The sequence below is a fragment of the Ranitomeya imitator genome, chromosome 2, assembly GCF_032444005.1.
Source record: "Ranitomeya imitator isolate aRanImi1 chromosome 2, aRanImi1.pri, whole genome shotgun sequence".
Taxonomy (NCBI): Eukaryota; Metazoa; Chordata; class Amphibia; order Anura; family Dendrobatidae; genus Ranitomeya; species Ranitomeya imitator.
Window position 1 is genome coordinate 374,411,958 of NC_091283.1, and position 23,111 is coordinate 374,435,068.

The 23,111-nt window shown below is 45.3% G+C and overlaps 1 protein-coding gene across 1 annotated transcript; it reads right to left on the reverse strand.

Annotated features, from left to right (window-relative positions):
* Positions 1-508: 508 nt before the first annotated feature.
* On the reverse strand, positions 509-21,597 carry LOC138663995 (zinc finger protein 773-like). The gene is made up of 7 exons (XM_069750393.1): positions 21,538-21,597; positions 13,143-13,292; positions 12,834-13,013; positions 12,627-12,750; positions 12,446-12,543; positions 12,156-12,246; positions 509-2,347 (listed from the first exon to the last, which is right to left on the reverse strand). The coding sequence occupies exons 1-7, from the start codon at positions 21,595-21,597 to the stop codon at positions 1,245-1,247; spliced, it is 1,806 nt and encodes a 601-aa protein (XP_069606494.1). The 3' UTR covers positions 509-1,244.
* Positions 21,598-23,111: the final 1,514 nt, after the last annotated feature.

Below are 23,111 nucleotides of genomic sequence, written 5' to 3' on the forward strand. Positions count from 1 at the left end.
GTGCAGGATGCTGCAGGAAGCAGGCTGGGATGAGGGGGTGTTCTGATGTGCGGCACGCCGCTGCGGGTGTCCGATGCTGCTTTGGGTGTTCAGCACTGCTGCGGGAGTCTTCGAAGCTGCTGTGGGGGTCTCCAGCACTGCTGCAGGGGGGCTCTGCTGACATTTTGTGAAAGGCCAGGGCACCCCCGCAGTTCCATGGCTTCCTGTGCGGTGGACTTCGAGAAAATGGCCGCTGGGGGGCGGCGCATGCACAGATGGAGATCTTAGCACCAAGATCTCGGGAGATCTCCCAAGATCTTAGTGCCAAAATCTCCATTAGCACATGCACTGCACCCCGGCGGCCATTTTCCCGGAGTCCACCGCACAGGAAACCATGGAACTGCGAGGGGCTCTGGCCTTTCACAAAAAGTCGGCAGAGCCCCCGGAAGCACCGGAGACCCCCGCAGCAGCGCCAGACACACCCGCAGCAGCGTCGGGCACCCGTAGCACCGCCGGACACACCCTCATCCCAGCCTACGGTCTGCAGCAACGGTACCAGTAAGGGATATCCGCATTATAAGATGTACCCCAAATTTGGGGGGAAAAAAGTGTGTCTTATAATCCGAAAAATACGGTATATATCGCTACTCTTCTGTATAAAATATGTGATGTTGCTGTAGCCCTAATATTTCCATACATGAGGTCTCTGAATAGATAATCTTACTCTGGCATTACAAATTTAGATAAAGGAGATGGGAAGCAGGAGTCACTTTATTTTAATTGGAATGGATAACACCAGATGATCCAACAAAGAAGGAATGGATCGTACATATAAATAGTAATTTGCAATCTGAACATGTTTATTTTTGTATTATAGAAAAGTTAAAGACTTTGTTCACACATGGAGATTATGGATGGAATGGGACTGATGAATTGCAGATAGTTGAGGTTGGGAGTTAGGAAGAAGAGGGAGAAGGGAATATTGGGTATTTTTGGGTAGGTTTAAGGTGTTGCAATACTCTTGTCCATATAGTGAATATATAAATACTTAACTGTGAAATATTGAAAGGAATATTGCATTTAATTTGATTTTTTGATAACAGATGTATATTAACTTACTTTTCTCATTTACATATTTGTTGTTACTTTGACTCTCTGTCATGTGTTCTGTTGTACAGTTTGACAAAAATATATGGTTTATACCTGTGGAAGTCTTGCTTTGCGGTCATCAAAATATGAATTTCAAGTAAAACATTTCCAACATTCTAAGTATGATAATGGCTTCTCCCTTTGTGAGATATTTGATGTTTAGTAAGATGAGTTTTCTTGGAAAAATATTTCTCACATTCTGAACATGAATATGGCTTCTCACCTGTGTGAGTTCTTAGATGTATAACAAGACTTGATTTATATGCAAAACATTTTCCACATTCTAAACATGAAAAAGGCTTCTCCCCTGTGTGAGTTCTCTGATGTTTAAAAATATCTGATTTATATAAAAAACATTTCCCACATTCTGAACATGAAAATGGCTTCTCTCCTGTGTGAATCCTCTGATGATTAACAAGATCTGATTTATATCCATAACATTTACCACATTCTGAACATGAATATGGCTTCACTCCTGTGTGAATTTTCTCATGTTTAACAAGACTTGATTTATATGCAAAACATTTACCACATTCTGAACATGAAAATGGCTCATTCCCTGTGTGAATTCTCTGATGTCTAATAAGAGTTGATTTCTGGCTAAAATATTTCCCACAATCTGAACATGAAAATGGCTTCTTCCCAGAGTGAATTTTCTGATGTCTAATAAGAGTTGATTTCCGGTTAAAATATTTCCCACATTCTGTACATGAAAATGGCTTCTCCCCTGTGTGAGTTCTGTGATGTGCAACTAGTTTTGACTTAATTTCACAACATTTCCCACATTCTGAGAATGAATATGGCTTCTCCGTTGCGTGAATACTTTTTTGTTTAACAAACTCTAATTTTGGGTTAAAATATTTCTCACACACTGAAGAAGAAAAACTTTTCTCCACTATGTGAATTTTTGGATGTGTAACAAGAGATGTTTTGAGGGTAAAACTTTTTTCACATTCTACACTTGAAAACGTCTTGTCTGTTCGAAGAGCAGTTAGATTTTTAACGTCTCTTTTGTGACTTTCATTTTTTTCTATAGTCTGTGATGTATCAGAAGATAGGACCTGTTTAAAAGTATCGGATGATAGATTTTTGCTGTGAATAGATGACTGGATTTCTGGAATAGTGGCATAAATATCAGTTATATCTTGAGTGATATCAAGGTCGTCTGATTTAAAAATTGAAGATGTCTCTTGTCCCTCTGATATCTTGGTGCAGTCACCTGCCAAGAATAAAGATTATTTTTGCATAAACTGAATTAGTTTTAGAAAATTTCTAAAATACCCAAATTGAAAGTTATGTATCAAAATTAAATTATTTACCCTGCTGTATGCCCAAATACTGTTACTATCCACATTTATAGCATTGCTGTAGCAAGAAGAAGCCACTTAAAAATGTATGGTGGTCATTTCTCCTGAAGCACAAGCTGGGCTCCACTTATTGAAAACTAAAATGGCATATATGAAATTTTCACTCTCCAGCAACCACTGCGTGCTAGTTTCCAGAGATTACCCGTGGAGTCAAAATAGTCACTACTCCTAAAGATGAATTACGTGATGGTATACAGTCACTTTATGTGGATTGCCACCATTCTTTTTACTGTAGTTCTGGCTGTAACAAAATGTCAGCCTGCTTTTTGGACCATACTGTGATCATGCTGACATACTTAGCATTTCATGTCCTCCATCTGGAGGGGGCATGTGTGTCTTTGTTTCTCTCTGCAGGGGGCCTCAATCATATACAACTTTTCAGACTGACTAGAGACTGGACTTCTGGGACCTTCTTTCCCTCTTGGAATTAAATGTAGCAGATGGTTAAGAGGCTGCTTTTGAGCACCTCTGTGCAACCAGGGGGCTGATCTGAAGAAATAAAGAACAATAAGCCACATGTTTGGTTTTCCCACATACGCACTCCAATGGATGTTGTGCAGTACTTAGAGCTAACCAGGAGATGTCACTTCCTTTTTCCTGTATTCAAATGCACTAGCATCTTTTAGAAACAAATACATTTTAACACTGTAGTGCTGGGACAGAAGCAGCGCAGCGCTCATCAGCCCCCCCAACGTGCATTGGCGTCATGAGGTCAGCATGATACTGACCTCATCACACTGCTGCTGGAGCCAGGCCGCAGAGGTAGCGAAGACGCAGCGGGCATTGGTAAGCTCTATAGGAAGACCCAAAGATCAAATAAGTTTTTTGTTTGATGTTACTTTCTAGGGGACATTATGGATCAATTGGGGACATTATGGGGCAATTAAAGGGGGTGAAAGGGGACTTTACACTGTGTTCCAAATTATTATGCACAAAGAGTTTAGGAGTGATAAGGTTAGAATTTTTTTGTCATTTAAACTCATTGATGGTGATGCGTGTCAGGGCTCTTTATATCACTGAAAGCAATTGCTGATACCTGTGCAAATTAGTTTGGCAGGTGTGTCCAAATAAAGGCAAGACTACTTAAGAAGGCTGTTCCACATTATTAAGCAGCCTACATTTTTGGCCAAAATGGGAAAGAAAAAGGATGTGTCGGCTGCTAAGAAGCAACAAATTATGGAGTATTTAGGTCAAGGCATGACTACAATCAACATTGCCAAGACACTTCATCGTGATCATCGCACAATCAAGAAGTATGTAGGTGATTAGCAGCACACACGTGTGCGTGTTGATAAGGAAAAATTGAGGACTCTTTCGAACAGGCAATTGCGTAAGGTTAAAAGAGGAGCTGCAAAAATGCCTTGTCATAGCAGCAGACAAGTTTTTGAAGCTGCTGGTGCCTCCAACGTCCCCAGAACAAGATGCAGGGACCTTCAGAGGTTTGCAGCTGTGCGTAATCCATCCTGTCGACCACCTCTATCCACTGCACACAAGCAGAAACAGCTCCAGTGGGCCAAACGATACATGAAGACTGACTCCCAAACTGTTTTGTTCACCGATGAGTGCCGTGCAACGCTTGATGGTCCAGATGGATGGCGTGGAGGATGGCTGGTTGATGGACACCCCATGAAAACACAGCTAAGGCGCCAACAAAGAGGAGGTGGAGTAATGTTTTGGGCTGGAATCATGGGGAGAGAGATTGTCAGCCCTTTTATGATCCCTGAAGGGGTAAAGATGAACTCCATAATCTATGTGGAGTTTCTAAAACAACACTTCCTGCCATGGTTCAAGAGGAAGGACCGTGCTTACCGCAGCAAGATCATAATGCACTGTCTCATGCTGCATAAGACACATTTGCATCTCTGGCTGCTATGGGCATAAAAGAGGACAAACTTATGGTGTGGCCACCATCTTCCCCTGACCTTCACCCCATTGAGAACCTCTGGAGCATCATCAAAAGGAGTGTCTATGATGGCGGGACATCTAAGCAACAGCTCTGGGAGGGTATTCTGTCCACATGCAAAACAATTGAAGCAGAAACCATCCACAAACTGACAAATTCAATGGACGAGAGAGTTCAGAAGCTTCTTTCGAACAAGGGGTCCTATGTGCAAATGTAACATCACCTAGAATAAAGTTTTCACTTGAAAACTGTTTGATTTAATTTTGTAATAAGCTGATAATGCTTATAACTTCACAAATGACCATTTTTTAGTTCAAAATTAAATACAAAAGGTTGAAAATTCTGCTGTGCATAATAATTTGGAGCATGCATTTTGAGTGTTTATTTTTTTAAAAAAGATACTTTTTTCATAGGCAGTTTGTTCCAAAACATTGCAATTATACTAGAATAGTAGATGACTGGAAAATAAAAATGACTGCAATTCAGATAGGTAATTTAGAGAAAATATGAGGAAATATTATTTGCATAATAATTTGGAACACAGTGTATGCAGAGAGACAGAGTGTGGGGAGATGTTATTAAAAAGTGCAGTTAGTAGGAAACATTATGGAGAGCAGCAGTGTGAAGGAACATTAAGAAGAGGAATGGTGTGGAGGGGATAATATACACTGCTCAAAAAAATAAAAGGAACACTAAAATCCCACATCCTAGATATCATTGAATGAAATATTCCACTTGTAAATCTTTATTCATTACATAGTGGAATGTGTTGAGAATAATAAAACCTAAAAATGATCAACGTAAATCACAACTAATATCCCACGGAGTTGGAATGATACTCAAAACCAACTTCAACCAACTTCAGTGGAAATGCCTCGAGACAAGGAAATGATGCTCAGTAGTGTGTGTGGCCTCCACGTGGCTGTATGACCTCCCTACAACGCCTGGGCATGCTCCTGATGAGGTGGCGGATGGTCTCCTGAGGGATCTCCTTCCAGACCTGGACTAAAGCATCCGCCAACTCCTGGACAATCTGTGGCGCAACCTGACATTGGTGGATGGTGCGAGACATGATGCCCCAGATGTGTTTAGTCGGATTCAGGTCTGGGGAACGGGCAGGCCAGTCCGACTCCATGAGGATGGTCTGAGTGCCCGACGTCCACAGATGGGGGTTTTGCTCACAGCCCAACACCGTGCAGGATGCTTGGCATTTGCCACAGAACACCAGGATTGGCAAATTCGCCACTGGAGCCCTGTGCTTTTCACAGATGAAAGCAGGTTCACACTGTTTTCAACAGCAGAAAAAAAAAGGCAGCAACCCTTACCTGCCCAGATCTTAGAACAAATGCACTGCAGAGTGCAGCCAGCCCATAAAGCAAGATGTTAGAAACACAGGTGCAAAATACCAGATCAACAGCCACTCTCCACATACCCACTCCTGGAGGGGGTGACTGCCCAGTATACAATTGCACAATAAAGGCCCACATAGGGCGTTGTTCACACAATGGTACTGCATAGTGGTTCACAGTCTATTAGTCACGCCCCTACTTTTCGATTAGGCGGGCTGGCCAGTACACTCTCAATGCATCCCAGTGCGAACACCCCTCATGTGAGACCGAACGTGTTTGGGCTTGGCTGCACCCCGAAAAATATAGTGCAAAAAATATTCAAAAATAGTGAGGTATTGGTTGATATTTTGTTTTGCTAACATCTTGCTTTATGGGCTGGCTGCACCCTGCAGTGCATTTGTTCTAAGATCTGGGCAGGTAAGTGTTGCTGCCTTTTTTTTTTCTGCTGTTGAAAATTGAATTTTTGTAGACCTTGAGTCTCTAGTGGCTTTGCTATTTAGTTTAGTGTAGGACTCGTAAGCGTGGGGACCCTTGGCGTGGGTTACGAGCTTGCGTATTTTGGCCAAAATATCAACCAATACCTCACTATTTTTGAATATTTTTTGCACTATATTTTTCGGGGTGCAGCCAAGCCCAAACACGTTCAGTCTTGCATGAGGGGTGTTCGCACTGGGATGCATTGAGAGTGTACTGGCCAGCCCGCCTAATCGAAAAGTAGGGGCGTGACTAATAGGCTGTGAACCAGACACTATGCAGTACCATTGTGTGAACAACGCCCTATGTGGGCCTTTATTGTGCAATTGTATACTGGGCAGTCACCCCCTCCAGGAGTGGGTATGTGGAGAATGGCTGGTGATCTGGTATTTTGCACCTGTGTTGCTAACATCTTGCATTATGGGCTGGCTGCACCCTGCAGTGCATTTGTTCTAAGATCTGGGCAGGTAAGTGTTGCTGCCTTTTTTTTTTCTGCTGTTGAAAACAGTGTGAACCTGCTTTCATCTGTGAAAAGCACAGGGCTCCAGTGGCGAATTTGCCAATCCTGGTGTTCTGTGGCAAATGCCAAGCATCCTGCACGGTGTTGGGCTGTGAGCAAAACCCCCATCTGTGGACGTCGGGCACTCAGACCATCCTCATGGAGTCGGTTTCTAACTGTTTGTACAGAGACATGCACATTTGTGGCCTGCTGGAGGTCATTTTGCAGGGCTCTGGCAGTGCTCCTCCTGGTCCTCCTTGCACCAAGGCTGGGGTAGCGGTCCTGCTGCTGGGTTGTTGCCCTCCTACGGCCCCCTACACGTCTCCTAGCGTACTGGCCTGTCTCCTGGTAGCGCCTCCAGCCTCTGGACACTACGCTGACAGACACAGAAAACCATCTTGCCACATCTCGCATTGATGTGCCATCCTGGATGAGCTGCACTACCTGAGCCACTTGTGTGGGTTGTAGAGTCAGTCTCATGCTACCACGAGTTTGAAAGCACAACCAACATTCAACAGTGACCAAAACATCAGCAAGAAAGCATTGGTACTGAGATGTGGTCTGTGGTCCCCACCTGCGGAACCACTCCTTTAGTGAGTGTGTCTTGATAATTGCCAATAATTTCCATCTGTTCTGTATTCCATTTGCACAACAGCATGTGGAATTGATTGTCAATCAGTGTAGCTTTCTAAGTGGACAGTTTGATTTCACAGAAGTTTGATTTACTTGGAGTTATATTCTGTTGTTTAAGTGTTCCCTTTATTTTTTTGAGCAGTGTATAAAGGGGCAGTATGGGAGGATACATTACTGAGAGTCGCAGTGTGTGGGGGACATTATGAAATGAGGTACAGTGTGGGGGTGGGGTATATTATATTATTGAGAAGTGTGGGGGATTATGGAGAGGGGCGGTGTGGGGGGACAGTATGGAGAGAGGCAGTGAAGGGGGATATTTTGTGCAGGAAGCACAGTGAAAGAGCAATTATATACTCAGGGGCACAGCATGGGAGATATTTATGTAACAGAATAATGATTCCTTTATTCTAAGGGCACTGTGTTGAGAAGTGGTGCTGCAGACGAAGAAGATGGAAATCTGTAGAGCCAAGCTCTGGGCATGAAATCTCATCATGGTGTCTGTACTACATGGAGACACAAGGGATGGGAATGACTTGAATCAGAGAAGATGTCACCTATATGTTACCTGAATGTAAATGTTTACTTCTGATCCTGCCAGCATCTCATTAGCACCGTGGCTCCTGTCTGATATGCAGTCTGATGATGGCTGGTAACAACAACTCCCAGCATGTCCTTACCATAGTTAAGAATACACTGGGAATTGTAGGTTCAAGCAATACAATTACAATTGACCGGTGTACTAAGCTTGGTGCTGCATACATGTATGGATGGTGGCTCTGGCAGTGCATTCATGTACTGACGGTGGTTCTGGCACTGCATTCATGTACAGATGTTGGCTCTGGTGTCACATACATATGATGATAATGGTTCTGATCTTGGAAACATGTAACAATCCATAATGTGCTTCATGATTTTGATAAAACTTAAAAATTCTCAAAACTTAGAGACATGAGATTATGAGGAGGATTAGGCAAGTTATCTTGTGTCATACTGATTTTGTTTTTAGCAGAACTTGGTTATGGTGATATTTAATGTTCTGATGGTTGTTCTACTGATATATTCATAGTACCCCTTTAACTTTTTTTGGTGGCCCTTGGAATTGGTTCAGTACGGCAATGTGGCCCTTGGAGCAACACATGTTGTGCACCCCTGAATTAGAGTATGGGACATTGTAGTACTTGGCAATCTAACCTATCATAGGGGACAATATTTTCTCTTTGATGAGCTTCTTTAAGAAATATTAGACATTTAGAGACAGCTTTTCAACATTAGTACTCCCCATTTTAGGAGAGATTGTGGAGTAATTTTCATTCCTTAGGATTGAAAACATCATGAAATTCATGAGATGGAGTCATTAGAGCAATCAACCGCACACAGCTTAGAGATATATCATGACATAGGTATAATATGTGTTTTACTGTAGTTTATCGTGAACGTCTTTGAAGTTAGACAGGTCCTTTCTCACAGAAACTGAAAAGTCAAGATAACGTGGAAACTCTGCTGTTACTGTACAAAAATTCACATTTGCTCAAGATTAAAAATTATTACATTTAATTTACTCTTCTAATAAGGGGGATATTTTATGTTCTGGCCTTGCAGATTCAACATTTGATGGCTCCTGTACAATTTCTTATACAAAAGCTCAAACTAATAGACAAATTGCCTTTTCAAAGAGGAAAAAAGCTTGAACTCTATAGCGCCACCTGTGGGGAACAGCGATTCTATAAGTCACTATTGACCCTTTAACAAATCTTGCAATATGACTTGGGATAAAAGCCAAATTAGAATCTCAATTTAGCGCTATAGAGTTCAAGTCTTCTTCCTCTCTGAAGAGGCAATTTGCATATTAAATTTCCCACAGGAGCATTGGGTGGCGAATAAGTCGCCTGACATTGACATGTCAGAGCCGGTATGTGACTCTCCACAAGGACAAATATTACCCCTTAGACCTCAAACTAATAGGGACAGTTTTGTGTGGAGAATAGAGTGGTATAGTGGCAAAATGGTGACCTTTAATTGTGACATTAAAGGTAGGATATAAAGGGAGGATATTAGCGAAGGGAATGAGGATGTCGAGTCCATATGGGTTGAAATTCATGGAGGGAAAAATGGTAACAAAATTCTCATTGGGGTCTGTTACAAACCCCCAAATATAACAGAAAGCATGGAAAGTCTACTTCTAAAGCAGATAGATGAAGCTGCAACCCATAATGAGGTCCTGGTTATGGGGGACTTTAACTACCCGGATATTAACTGGGAAACAGAAACCTGTGAAACCCATAAAGGCAACAGGTTTCTGCTAATAACCAAGAAAAATTATCTTTCACAATTGGTGCAGAATCCAACCAGAGGAGCAGCACTTTTAGACCTAATACTATCTAATAGACCTGACAGAATAACAAATCTGCAGGTGGTCGGGCATTTAGGAAATAGCGACCACAATATTGTGCAGTTTCACCTGTCTTTCACTAGGGGGACTTGTCAGGGAGTCACAAAAACATTGAACTTTAGGAAGGCAAAGTTTGAACAGCTTAGAGATGCCCTTAATCTGGTAGACTGGGACAATATCCTCAGAAATAAGAATACAGATAATAAATGGGAAATGTTTAAGAACATCCTAAATAGGCAGTGTAAGCGGTTTATACCTTGTGGGAATAAAAGGACTAGAAATAGGAAAAACCCAATGTGGCTAAACAAAGAAGTAAGACAGGCAATTAACAGTAAAAAGAAAGCATTTGCACTACTAAAGCAGGATGGCACCATTGAAGCTCTAAAAAACTATAGGGAGAAAAATACTTTATCTAAAAAACTAATTAAAGCTGCCAAAAAGGAAACAGAGAAGCACATTGCTAAGGAGAGTAAAACTAATCCCAAACTGTTCTTCAACTATATCAATAGTAAAAGAATAAAAACTGAAAATGTAGGCCCCTTAAAAAATAGTGAGGAAAGAATGGTTGTAGATGACGAGGAAAAAGCTAACATATTAAACACCTTCTTCTCCACGGTATTCACGGTGGAAAATGAAATGCTAGGTGAAATCCCAAGAAACAATGAAAACCCTATATTAAGGGTCACCAATCTAACCCAAGAAGAGGTGCGAAACCGGCTAAATAAGATTAAAATAGATAAATCTCCGGGTCCGGATGGCATACACCCACGAGTACTAAGAGAACTAAGTAATGTAATAGATAAACCATTATTTCTTATTTTTAGTGACTCTATAGCGACAGGGTCTGTTCCGCAGGACTGGCGCATAGCAAATGTGGTGCCAATATTCAAAAAGGGCTCTAAAAGTGAACCTGGAAATTATAGGCCAGTAAGTCTAACCTCTATTGTTGGTAAAATATTTGAAGGGTTTCTGAGGGATGTTATTCTGGATTATCTCAATGAGAATAACTGTTTAACTCCATATCAGCATGGGTTTATGAGAAATCGCTCCTGTCAAACCAATCTAATCAGTTTTTATGAAGAGGTAAGCTATAGGCTGGACCACGGTGAGTCATTGGACGTGGTATATCTCGATTTTTCCAAAGCGTTTGATACCGTGCCGCACAAGAGGTTGGTACACAAAATGAGAATGCTTGGTCTGGGGGAAAATGTGTGTAAATGGGTTAGTAACTGGCTTAGTGATAGAAAGCAGAGGGTGGTTATAAATGGTATAGTCTCTAACTGGGTCGCTGTGACCAGTGGGCTACCGCAGGGGTCAGTATTGGGACCTGTTCTCTTCAACATATTCATTAATGATCTGGTAGAAGGTTTACACAGTAAAATATCGATATTTGCAGATGATACAAAACTATGTAAAGCAGTTAATACAAGAGAAGATAGTATTCTGCTACAGATGGATCTGGATAAGTTGGAAACTTGGGCTGAAAGGTGGCAGATGAGGTTTAACAATGATAAATGTAAGGTTATACACATGGGAAGAGGGAATCAATATCACCATTACACACTGAACGGGAAACCACTGGGTAAATCTGACAGGGAGAAGGACTTGGGGATCCTAGTTAATGATAAACTTACCTGGAGCAGCCAGTGCCAGGCAGCAGCTGCCAAGGCAAACAGGATCATGGGGTGCATTAAAAGAGGTCTGGATACACATGATGAGAGCATTATACTGCCTCTGTACAAATCCCTAGTTAGACCGCACATGGAGTACTGTGTCCAGTTTTGGGCACCGGTGCTCAGGAAGGATATAATGGAACTAGAGAGAGTACAAAGGAGGGCAACAAAATTAATAAAGGGGATGGGAGAACTACAATACCCAGATAGATTAGCGAAATTAGGATTATTTAGTCTAGAAAAAAGACGACTGAGGGGCGATCTAATAACCATGTATAAGTATATAAGGGGACAATACAAATATCTAGCTGAGGATCTGTTTATACCAAGGAAGGTGACGGGCACAAGGGGGCATTCTTTGCGTCTGGAGGAGAGAAGGTTTTTCCACCAACATAGAAGAGGATTCTTTACTGTTAGGGCAGTGAGAATCTGGAATTGCTTGCCTGAGGAGGTGGTGATGGCGAACTCAGTCGAGGGGTTCAAGAGAGGCCTGGATGTCTTCCTGGAGCAGAACAATATTGTATCATACAATTATTAGGTTCTGTAGAAGGACGTAGATCTGGGTATTTATTATGATGGAATATAGGCTGAACTGGATGGACAAATGTCTTTTTTCGGCCTTACTAACTATGTTACTATGTTACTATGTTACATGGTCCAACTACACAACCAATAAAGTAATGACAGCCGGTGACTGAAGAGAATCTGTGACTTCTCTACATTTAGTGGTTACTACTCACCTGGGAAGTCATATGTAGGAATCTCCTCTTTACACAGCTCATCACCCATCAAATAGGTCTCTGTAGTATTAATATGGGTCAGATCTTTACCCTGAAACAAATAATGTAAAAGTCACAGACAGGATGGAGAAGTCCCTTCTATGATCAGCTCTAATCCTGCCATCTCCACCGTTCTCATTACACAAGTATTAAACATATAATGCTGGTGGCTAAAACAAGACTGAGCACAAGACCTTCACAGCCGTCTACACATCATAGGGGAGATCTCATGACACCTTCTCTCCACCTACCTGATGATCCTGAGGAACATTGGGAATTTCTTGATTACAGTCCTGTGGAAGAAGAGGATGGGGACATCTCTCTGGTGTTGTCCTCTTACTGGATAGGACTAGAGGAAACACATACAGGGACTGAATTCATTCATTACATACAGATAATTATAGACCATGTGTATTTAGTCCTGTCTGTTACCTGGTGATGTGAGGGACTGGGGAACCTCCATCATGACGTCCTTGTATAAATCTTTGTGTTCTTCTAAATACTCCCACTCCTCCATGGAGAAATAGACGGCGACATCCTGACACCTTATCGAAAACTGACACAGATTACAATACTGTCATTCCCCCGATCCCTTCATAGCGTTACTGTATAAAATCCCAGCATTCCCAGAAGTGTCACCTCTCCAGTCAGCAGCTCAATCATCTTGTAGGCAAGTTCTAGGATCTTCTGGTCATTGATGTCGTCATGTATCAGGAGGTGATGTGGAGGCCCCATGATTGGGCTGTGGGTTCTTCTCGATCCCTCAGCCACAGGGTCCTGACATCGCTCACTAGAGGTCTTCTTCACCAATGTGTAATCCTGGTTATGGAGAGACTCATTAAGAAATCTCACTACAGACATTTCCAGAGTCCTCACCTCAACAGTTCTTTCCATCTATTATTCCCATAGATAAGAATGATGTAATGTGACGTCATCAGAATCTCTCACCTCTCCAGTAAGCCGGAAGAGGATCTCTAGGGTGAGGTGTAATATCCTCTCAGACATCTTATCCTTGTGCATATCCATCCTTGACGAGCCAATCAGGAAAATTCTCTTATATAGAAGATTTCCACTGAGAAGATCCACTATTGGAGGGACCTATATGGGAAGAACGTGACAATGTAACATCATAAAGATCTCATGTAATAACACAATTACACCTCTCGTGTCTCCCCTTTTTCCTCATAGACTGTAAGCTTGCGAGCAGGGCCCTCACGACTCTTGGTATCTGTTTTGAACTGTGATTTTTGTTATGCTGTAATGTCTATTGTCTGTACAAATCCCCTCTATAATTTGTAAAGCGCTGCGGAATATGTTGGCGCTATATAAAATTATTATTATTATTATTACAGGAGATAATGGGAACATATCAGGAGCTAGAGCAGGAATTTAGTGATGAGTGATCACTAAAATGCTCAGATGCTCGTTGCTCGAACTAAGCAATTCCTAATGCTCAGATGCTTGTTTCGAGTATACGAAGATATAATCTATATATATAATTGTCTAAGGGTTTTTCCGTCTGTCTGTCTTTCTGTCTGTCTGTCCTGGAAATCCCGCATCTCTGATTGGTCGAGGCCACCAGGCCTCGACCAATCAGCGACGGGCACAGTATCGACGTAGAAATCCCGCGCCTCTGATTGGTCGAGGCCGCCAGCGGGCACAGCGACGATGATGTCATAAAGGACGTAGAAATCCCACGTTTCTGATTCAGCGACGGGCACAGTATCGACGTAGATGTCATAATGGTTGCCATGGCGACGATGATGTCATAAAGGTTGCCTCGACCAATCAGCGACGGGCACAATCTGCCGCGAATTCTGGAATCATCATTGTCCATATACTACGGGGACATGCATATTCTAGAATACCCGATGCGTTAGAATTGAGCCACAATCTAGTATATAATAAGAGGCAATGGGAAATCCAAGCATTTTTCCGGCAGACCCTACAAGGAGGCCTGGAGGGCAGTGAAAATATTGAAATGGATGAACGGAAGGAGAACAGCATCTGGAAGACCCCTGGAAGCATCTCTGTCTTCCAGATTGCTGCTGAGAACAATGGTGTCACACTTTGACTCCGCTTTAAGTACGGACAATATAACATTCAAAATCAATGAGAAATTGGAGTGTGCAGGAAAATAAATGTTCAGAAACATTATTTCCTGTATAATGACTTTTATATAAGGCAAAAATGTAAAAAGGATTTTTTTAAAAAACAACAAGTTACCCGTATATACTCGAGTATAAGCCGACCCGAGTATAAGCCGTCCCCCCTAATTTTGCCACAAAAAAACTGGGAAAACTTACTGACTCAAGTATAAGCCTAGGGTGGGAAATGCAGCAGCTACTGGTAAATTTCAAAAATAAAAATAGATACCAATAAAAGTTAAATTAATTGAGACATCAGTAGGTTAAGTGTTTTTGAATATCCATATTACATAGTAACATAGTAACATAGTTAGTAAGGCCGAAAAAAGACATTTGTCCATCCAGTTCAGCCTATATTCCATCATAATAAATCCCCAGATCTACGTCCTTCTACAGAACCTAATTGTATGATACAATATTGTTCTGCTCCAGGAAGACATCCAGGCCTCTCTTGAATCAGGAGCCCCATATAATGTTCCATACAGTTTATGATGGGCTCCATAAGATGCTCCATATTAAAATATGCCCCATATAATGCTGCACAAATGTTGATTATGACCCCATAAGATGCTCCATACAGACATTTGCCCCGTATAATGCTCCACAAATGTGGATTATGGCCCCATAAGATGCTCCGTACAGATATTTGCCCCATATAATGCTGCACATGGCCCCATAAGATGCTCCATACATATATTTGCCCCATATAATGCTGCACATGGCCACATAAGATGCCCCATAGATATTTGCCCCATATAATGCTGCACATGGCCCCATACAGATATTTGCCCCATATAATGCTGCACATGGCCCCAAAAGATGCTCCATACAGATAATTGCCCCATATAATGCTGCACATGGCCCCATAAGATGCTCCATACAGATATTTGCCCCATAGAATGCTGCACATGACCCCATAAGATGCTCCATACAGACATTTGCCCCGTATAATGCTCCACAAATGTTGATTATGACCCCATAAGATGCTCCATACAGATATTTGCCCCCATATAATGCGGCACATGGCCCCATACAGATGCCCCATACAGATATTTGCCTCCATATCATGCTGCACATGGCCACATAAGATGCCCCATACAGATATTTGTCCCCATATCATGCTGCACATTGCCGGATAAGATGCCCCATACAGATATTTGCCCCCATATAATGCTGCACATGGCCACATAAGATGCTCCATATGCTGTTGCTGCGATTAAAAAAATAAAAAAAATTATATACTCACCTCTGAGGCCCCCGGCACTTGCTATACTCACCTTTCCCATTCCACCGCTGACCGCCGCTGTGCCTTCCCATCCTCTACGCTGATGTTCAGGAAGAGGGCGGGGCGCACTAATCAAGTCACCACACACTCTGACCTGAGCGTCACTGCGGAAGACACAGCGGCGCCGACGGTGGAACGAGGAGCAGGTGAGTATCGCCCACTGCCCCCCGTCATATTTACCTGCTCCTGGCGCCGTCGCTGCACGTCTGTTCCCCGGCACTGCATTTTATTCCTGTAGTGAGAGGTCACCGTTACCGCTCATTACAGTAATGAATATGCGGCTCCACCTCTATGGGAGGTGGAGCCGCATATTCATTACTGTAATGAGCGGTACCATGTGACCGCTCACTACAGGAAGAAGCTGCAGCGCTGGAAGAAGCAGGGACGTGCAGGGACCGCGCCAGGAGTAGGTGAGTATATGTAGACAGCTCCCGCTCCCCCTCCCCTGCCGACCCTGGGTATGACTTGAGTATAAGCCGAGGGGGGGACTTTCAGCCCAAAAACGTGGGCTGAAAATCTCGGCTTATACTCAAGTATATACGGTAAGTAAATCAAAATTGATTTTTTTTTCTAAAACAATTGGAACTTTGGGGAGGGATTGGGGAGGGTTAGGGTTCTGGGGACAGGTTATTGCTACATGGTAAGCTTAACTATATTGTTTATATGCCATGTTATCTTTAAATTAATAAAAAGAATAAAAAAAAAAAACAATTGGAACTCATAAAGGCTCTGCATACAGTGAAAAGCTAGGTAAAATTATAAGCAGGCTCATCCAAAGACCCTTGATGGCAACAACTTGAGAGCCTCATTAAAATATTGTGAAAGTGTAGTTGAAGTACCTCTACACTCAAAGGCTTTTCACAAACTGCAAAGCCAGGAAAAAAATGTAAGTAGGGTCATCCAGTCATCAATAGACCCTATCCACAATACTGTATGGATGAGTAATTGAATCTAGAAACATTATTCAACACTTTTTGAAGTGCTTTACACCAGGGGTCCCCAACTCCAGTCCTCAAGGCCCACCAACAGGTCATGTTTTCAGGATTTCCTTTGCATTGCACAGGTGATGCAATTATTACCTGGGCAAGACTAAGGAAATCCTGAAAACATGACATGTTGGTGGGCCTTGAGGACTGGAGTTGGGGACCCCTGCTTTACACCACCAAAATGTACCACAAAGCACGTAATATTCTATGGATGAAAATTTAGTCAATTTTTTCACAACCCCCTCCCCCCCCAAAAAAAAAAAATTGGTCAAGTGCATCAGATATATATTTATCAACGTACTGCAAACCCTAAGCCCTGACTAGAGACTGTATTTTGCCACTCTCCTTTCTCCTGCAACTGTCCCTCCCCGGGCTAAATGCGGAATGTAACTGACACAAACATAGATTTAGCTCTTACAAGGACTGTTAGGCCTCTATCACACTTCCGTCGTTTGGCATCCATCACAATCTGTCGTTTTGGGCAAAAAAACGGATCCTGCAAATGTGCTCGTAGGATGCGTTTTTTGCCCATAGACTTGTATTAGCGACGGATGCGCGCACGTCGCATCCGTCGTGCGACGGATCCGTCGTGTTTTGGCGGACCGTCGTCACAAAAAAAGTTCAAGTGAACGTTTTTTGTCCGTCGCATCGGCCATTTTCGACCAAGCATGCACGGCGAAACTCCGCCCCCTCCTCCCCGAACTGCAGAATGGGCAGCGGATGCATCAAAAAACTGCATCCGCTGCCCACGTCGTGCAAAACTTTCACAACGTCCGTCGGTACGTCGGCCCAACGCATTGTGACGGACCCGTACCGACGGAAGTGTGAAAGAGGCCTAAGTAAGATGGTTCAGAATCGGCACCAGTATCAATGCTAGAGGACTCAGGCTCTTTCAACTTTGCACACACAGCCCTGGGCAAGCACTTTCTCCCTCCAATAAGAACTGTCCCTGAGCTGTGCCATGTCGTCAGTGTGCCAAGAGTGGCAGTGCCTGTCCTTTTATAACCCCTGAAAATGTCATACAGCCAGCCAATCACAGTACTGCCACTACCAAGATGTCTACAGCATTACAATGACTCGCAGGCAAGCCTCACATGATTTTTGGCTGTGTAACAGGCGTCAAACATGCGGGGCAGGGATTCGAGTTTCAAATTCAAGCATCGGATAATGCTCGCCGAGTGCTGAGCGTATCCGAGCACTCAAATAATCGAGAGACATCCGAGTATCACCGAGCACATTCGCTCACCCCTACTGAAATTTCGTAAACATCAGCCACTCTCTGCATTCATAACTTGGATGTATTTGTAAAGGGGACAAAGTCATCTCATACTGTATGGAGGGATGGCGGCACTGTGGGGACATTATACTGTGTGGGGATGGCGGCACTGTGGGGACATTATACAGTGTGTGTGTGTGGGGATGGCGGCACTGTGGGGACAGTATACTGTGTGGGGGGATGGCGGCACTGTGGGGACATTATACTGTGTGTGTGGGGATGGCGGTACTGTGGGGACATTATACTGTGTGAGGGGGATGGCGACATTGTGGGAACATTATACTGTGTATGGGGGGGATGGCAGCACTGTGGGAACATTATACTGTGTGTGGGGATGGAGGCACTGTGGGGACATTATACTGTGTGTGGGGGATGGCAGGACACTGTGGAGACATTATACTGTGTGGGGAGATGGTGGCACTGTGGAGACATTATACTGTGTGGGGGGGGATGGGAGCACTGTAGGGACATTATACTGTGTGTGGGGGGACGGCGGCACTGTGGGGATATTATACTGTGTGTGGGGGCATGGGAGCACTGTAGGGACATTATACTGTGTGTGGGGGGACGGCGGCACTGTGGGGACATTATACTGTGTGTGGGGGATGGCAGCACTGTAGGGACATTATACTGTGTGTGGGGGGATGGGAGCACTGTAGGGACATTATACTGTGTGTGGGGGGATGGCAGCACTGTGTGGACATTATACTGTGTGTGGGGGGATGGCGGCACTGTGGTGACATTATACAGTGTGTGGGGGGATGGCGGCACTGTGGGGACATTATACTGTGTGTGGGGGGATGGCGGCACTGTGGAGACATTATACTGTGTGTGGGGGGATGGCGGCACTGTGGAGACTTTATACTGTGTGTGGGGGGATGGCGGCACTGTGGGGACATTATACTGTTTGGGGGGATGGCGGTACTGTGGAAACATACTGTGTGTTGGAGGAGATGGCGGCACTGTGGGGACATTATACTGTGTGTGGGGGATGGTGGCACTGTAGAGACATTATACTGTTGGGGGGATGGCGGCACTGTGGGGACAATATACTGTGTGTGGGGGATGGTGGCACTGTGGAGACATTATACTGTGTGTGGGGAGGATGGCGGCACTGTGGAGACATTATACTGTGTGTGAGAGGAGATGGCGGCACTGTGGGGACATTATACTGTGTGTGGGGGGATGGGAGCACTGTAGGGACATTATACTGTGTGTGGGGGGACGGCGGCACTGTGGGGATATTATACTGTGCGTGGGGAGATGGGAGCACTGTAGGGACATTATACTGTGTGTGGGGGGACGGCGGCACTGTGGGGACATACTGTGTGTGGGGGGATGGCAGCACTGTAGGGACATTATACTGTGTGTGGGGGGACGGCAGCACTGTGGGGACATTATACTGTGTGTGGGGGGTGGGAGCACTGTATGGACATTATACTGTGTGTGGGGGGATGGCAGCACTGTGTGGACATTATACTGTGTGTGGGGGATGGCAGCACTGTGGGGACATTACACTGTGTGTGGGGGATGGCAGCACTGTGGGGACATTATACAGTGTGTGGGGGGATGGCGGCACTGTGGGGACATTATACTGTGTGTGGGGGATGGCAGCACTGTGGGGACATTATACAGTGTGTGGGGGGATGGCGGCACTGTGGGGACATTATACTGTGTGTGGGGGGATGGCGGCACTGTGGAGACATTATACAGTGTGTGGGGGGATGGCGGCACTGTGGGGACAATATACTGTGTGGGGGGATGGCGGCACTGTGGGGACATTATACTGTGTGAGGGGATGGCGGCACTGCGGGGACATTATACTGTGTGTGGGGGGATGGAGGCACTGTGGGGACATTATACTGTGTGAGGGGATGGCGGCACTGTGGGGACATTATACTGTGTGGGGGGATGGCGGCACTGTGGGGACAATATACTGTGTGGGGGGATGGCGGCACTGTGGGGACATTATACTGTGTGGGGGGATGGCGGCACTGTGGGGACATTATACTGTGTGTGAGGGGATGGCGGCACTGTGGGGACATTATACTGTGTGTGAGGGGATGGCGGCACTGTGGAGACATTATACTGTGTGTGGGGGGATGGCGGCACTGTGGAGACTTTATACTGTGTGTGGGGGGATGGCGGCACTGTGGGGACATTATACTGTTTGGGGGGATGGCGGTACTGTGGAAACATACTGTGTGTTGGAGGAGATGGCGGCACTGTGGGGACATTATACTGTGTGTGGGGGATGGTGGCACTGTAGAGACATTATACTGTTGGGGGGATGGCGGCACTGTGGGGACAATATACTGTGTGTGGGGGATGGTGGCACTGTGGAGACATTATACTGTGTGTGGGGAGGATGGCGGCACTGTGGAGACATTATACTGTGTGTGAGAGGAGATGGCGGCACTGTGGGGACATTATACTGTGTGTGGGGGGATGGGAGCACTGTAGGGACATTATACTGTGTGTGGGGGGACGGCGGCACTGTGGGGATATTATACTGTGCGTGGGGAGATGGGAGCACTGTAGGGACATTATACTGTGTGTGGGGGGACGGCGGCACTGTGGGGACATACTGTGTGTGGGGGGATGGCAGCACTGTAGGGACATTATACTGTGTGTGGGGGGACGGCAGCACTGTGGGGACATTATACTGTGTGTGGGGGGTGGGAGCACTGTATGGACATTATACTGTGTGTGGGGGGATGGCAGCACTGTGTGGACATTATACTGTGTGTGGGGGATGGCAGCACTGTGGGGACATTATACTGTGTGTGGGGGATGGCAGCACTGTGGGGACATTATACAGTGTGTGGGGGGATGGCGGCACTGTGGGGACATTATACTGTGTGTGGGGGATGGCAGCACTGTGGGGACATTATACAGTGTGTGGGGGGATGGCGGCACTGTGGGGACATTATACTGTGTGTGGGGGGATGGCGGCACTGTGGAGACATTATACAGTGTGTGGGGGGATGGCGGCACTGTGGGGACAATATACTGTGTGGGGGGATGGCGGCACTGTGGGGACATTATACTGTGTGAGGGGATGGCGGCACTGCGGGGACATTATACTGTGTGTGGGGGGATGGAGGCACTGTGGGGACATTATACTGTGTGAGGGGATGGCGGCACTGTGGGGACATTATACTGTGTGGGGGGATGGCGGCACTGTGGGGACAATATACTGTGTGGGGGGATGGCGGCACTGTGGGGACATTATACTGTGTGGGGGGATGGCGGCACTGTGGGGACATTATACTGTGTGTGAGGGGATGGCGGCACTGTGGGGACATTATACTGTGTGTGGGGGGATGGTGGCACTGTGGGGACATTATACTGTGTGTGGGGGGATGGCGGCACTGTGGGGGCATTATACTGTGTGTGGGGGGATGGCGGCACTGTGGGGACATTACACTGTGCGTGGGGGATGGCGGCACTGTGGGGACATTATACTGTGTGGGGGGATGGCGGAACTGTGTGGACAATACACCGTGTGTCAGACAGGGGCGCTGTACTATTGGAGCAATATGTGTTTCCTGACTTCTGGTTCTTCATAGTTGGGTCGTATTTATCTATCAGAGGAGAGGGCAGAAAGCGTTATAGCTCTTAGTAATGGGGAATCTCCAGCACCTACCTCCACCTGCAGAGCCGCACACCACACATATGGTGAGTAAAGGACCTTTGCTGACGTCATGCCCATGTGACGGGGGCGGGGCCTCCAGTACAGACCTGATGCCAGGAAGCTGTGGTGCTGAGGACACTGAGGAGTCCGGGGACAGATGAGGGATGTTCCTTCCTGTGTGGGGGCTGCACAGGGAACGGGGGATTGTGTGTGTGGGGGGAAGGAGCACGAGCTGGTGCTTTCTTGTGGCTGCATGTGGGGGGTGCAGGGAAGTGTAGTGTTACTTGCATGTGGCTGCATACTGGGGGTCTACGTGGGGTAGGAGGTGGTGTAGGGTCTGTGTGTGGTGCTGAACAGGGAAGGGGGTGATGAGGGATTGGTATTACTTCCATGATTCTCTTCCTGTAGGGGGCGCTGAGGACTGGTTTGTACATAAAGCTCTTTTTCTCAGTAATAGTATTGGGTGACACAGGACTGCAGGTTTCTGCCCGACCACCAGGGGGCACCAAGCTGTGTAGTAAAAGTCGCCTCCACATAGCGGGCTATAACCTCTCCTCAGACTCTGCGCTGCTCAGCTTAGCCCCGTGTCCATAGGAGTGAGGTGCAACATGTATCGAGCCTTCTGGAAGATTTTTTGTTCTGTTATATTCTAGGTAGTGTGGATTTCCCACCATTTTTCACCATCTTGTGCCTCCACGGTAGTGCACCTATAGTTATACGTGTATCAATAAGGCTTCTTTCACACTAGCGTCGGAATCTCCCCGTCGCAATGTGTCGGGCAGAGATTCCGACGCTAGCGCTTGATGCACTGCACAACGGGTGCAGCGGATGCATTTCTCCGGCGCATCCGCTGCCCCATTGTGAGGTGCGGGGAGGTGGAGGCGGAGTTCCGGCCACGCATGCGTGGTCGGAAAAAGCGGTCCGTCAGGAGCAAAATACATTACATTTAATGTTTTTTGCTCCCGGCGGTCCATCACAACACGGCGCAACCGTCGCACGACGGTTGCGACGTGTGGCAAAGCGTCGCTAATGTTAATCTATGGGGCAAAAACGCATCCTGCAAACAACTTTGCAGGATGCGTTTTTTGCCATAAATGACGCATTGCGACGTCTGGCAAGAAACGCCAGTGTGAAAGTAGCCTAAAACATCTGCGGGCTGAATTTTCATTTCTATAATTACAAATCTCGGTGTGACATTAGTGATGAGTACAACTTTTCATGTCTTACGCTTTTAAAAACTCCATTTACTCCCAAAAAATAATTAGAAAGCCATGAAATCATAAAACTGGTAAAATAAAGGGAGCACTAAAATCCCACATCCTAGATCAGGGGTGTCAAACTGCATTCCTCGAGGGCTGCAAACAGGTCATGTTTTCAGGATTTCCTTGCATTGCACAGGTGATAATTTAATCACCTGCAGAGAATGATTCCAGCACCTTGTGCAATGCTAAGGAAATCTTGAAAACACGCATGGTTTGAGGCCCTCGAGGAATGCAGTTTGACACCCCTGTCCTAGATAGCACTGAATTAAATATTCCAGTTGTAAATCTTTATTCATTACATAGTGGACTGCATAAAGAAAAAAC

Coding starts and splice junctions, on each gene's coding strand:
- LOC138663995 (XM_069750393.1), bottom strand. CDS start 21,597: ATGACGTCAGCAAAGGTCCTTTACTCACCATATGTGTGGTGTGCGGCT. Junction 12,751..12,833: donor TTGAGCTGCTGACTGGAGAG/GTGACACTTCTG, acceptor AATCTGTGTCAG/TTTTCGATAAGGTGTCAGGA. Junction 2,348..12,155: donor TCCTACATATGACTTCCCAG/GTGAGTAGTAAC, acceptor TATTCTTGGCAG/GTGACTGCACCAAGATATCA.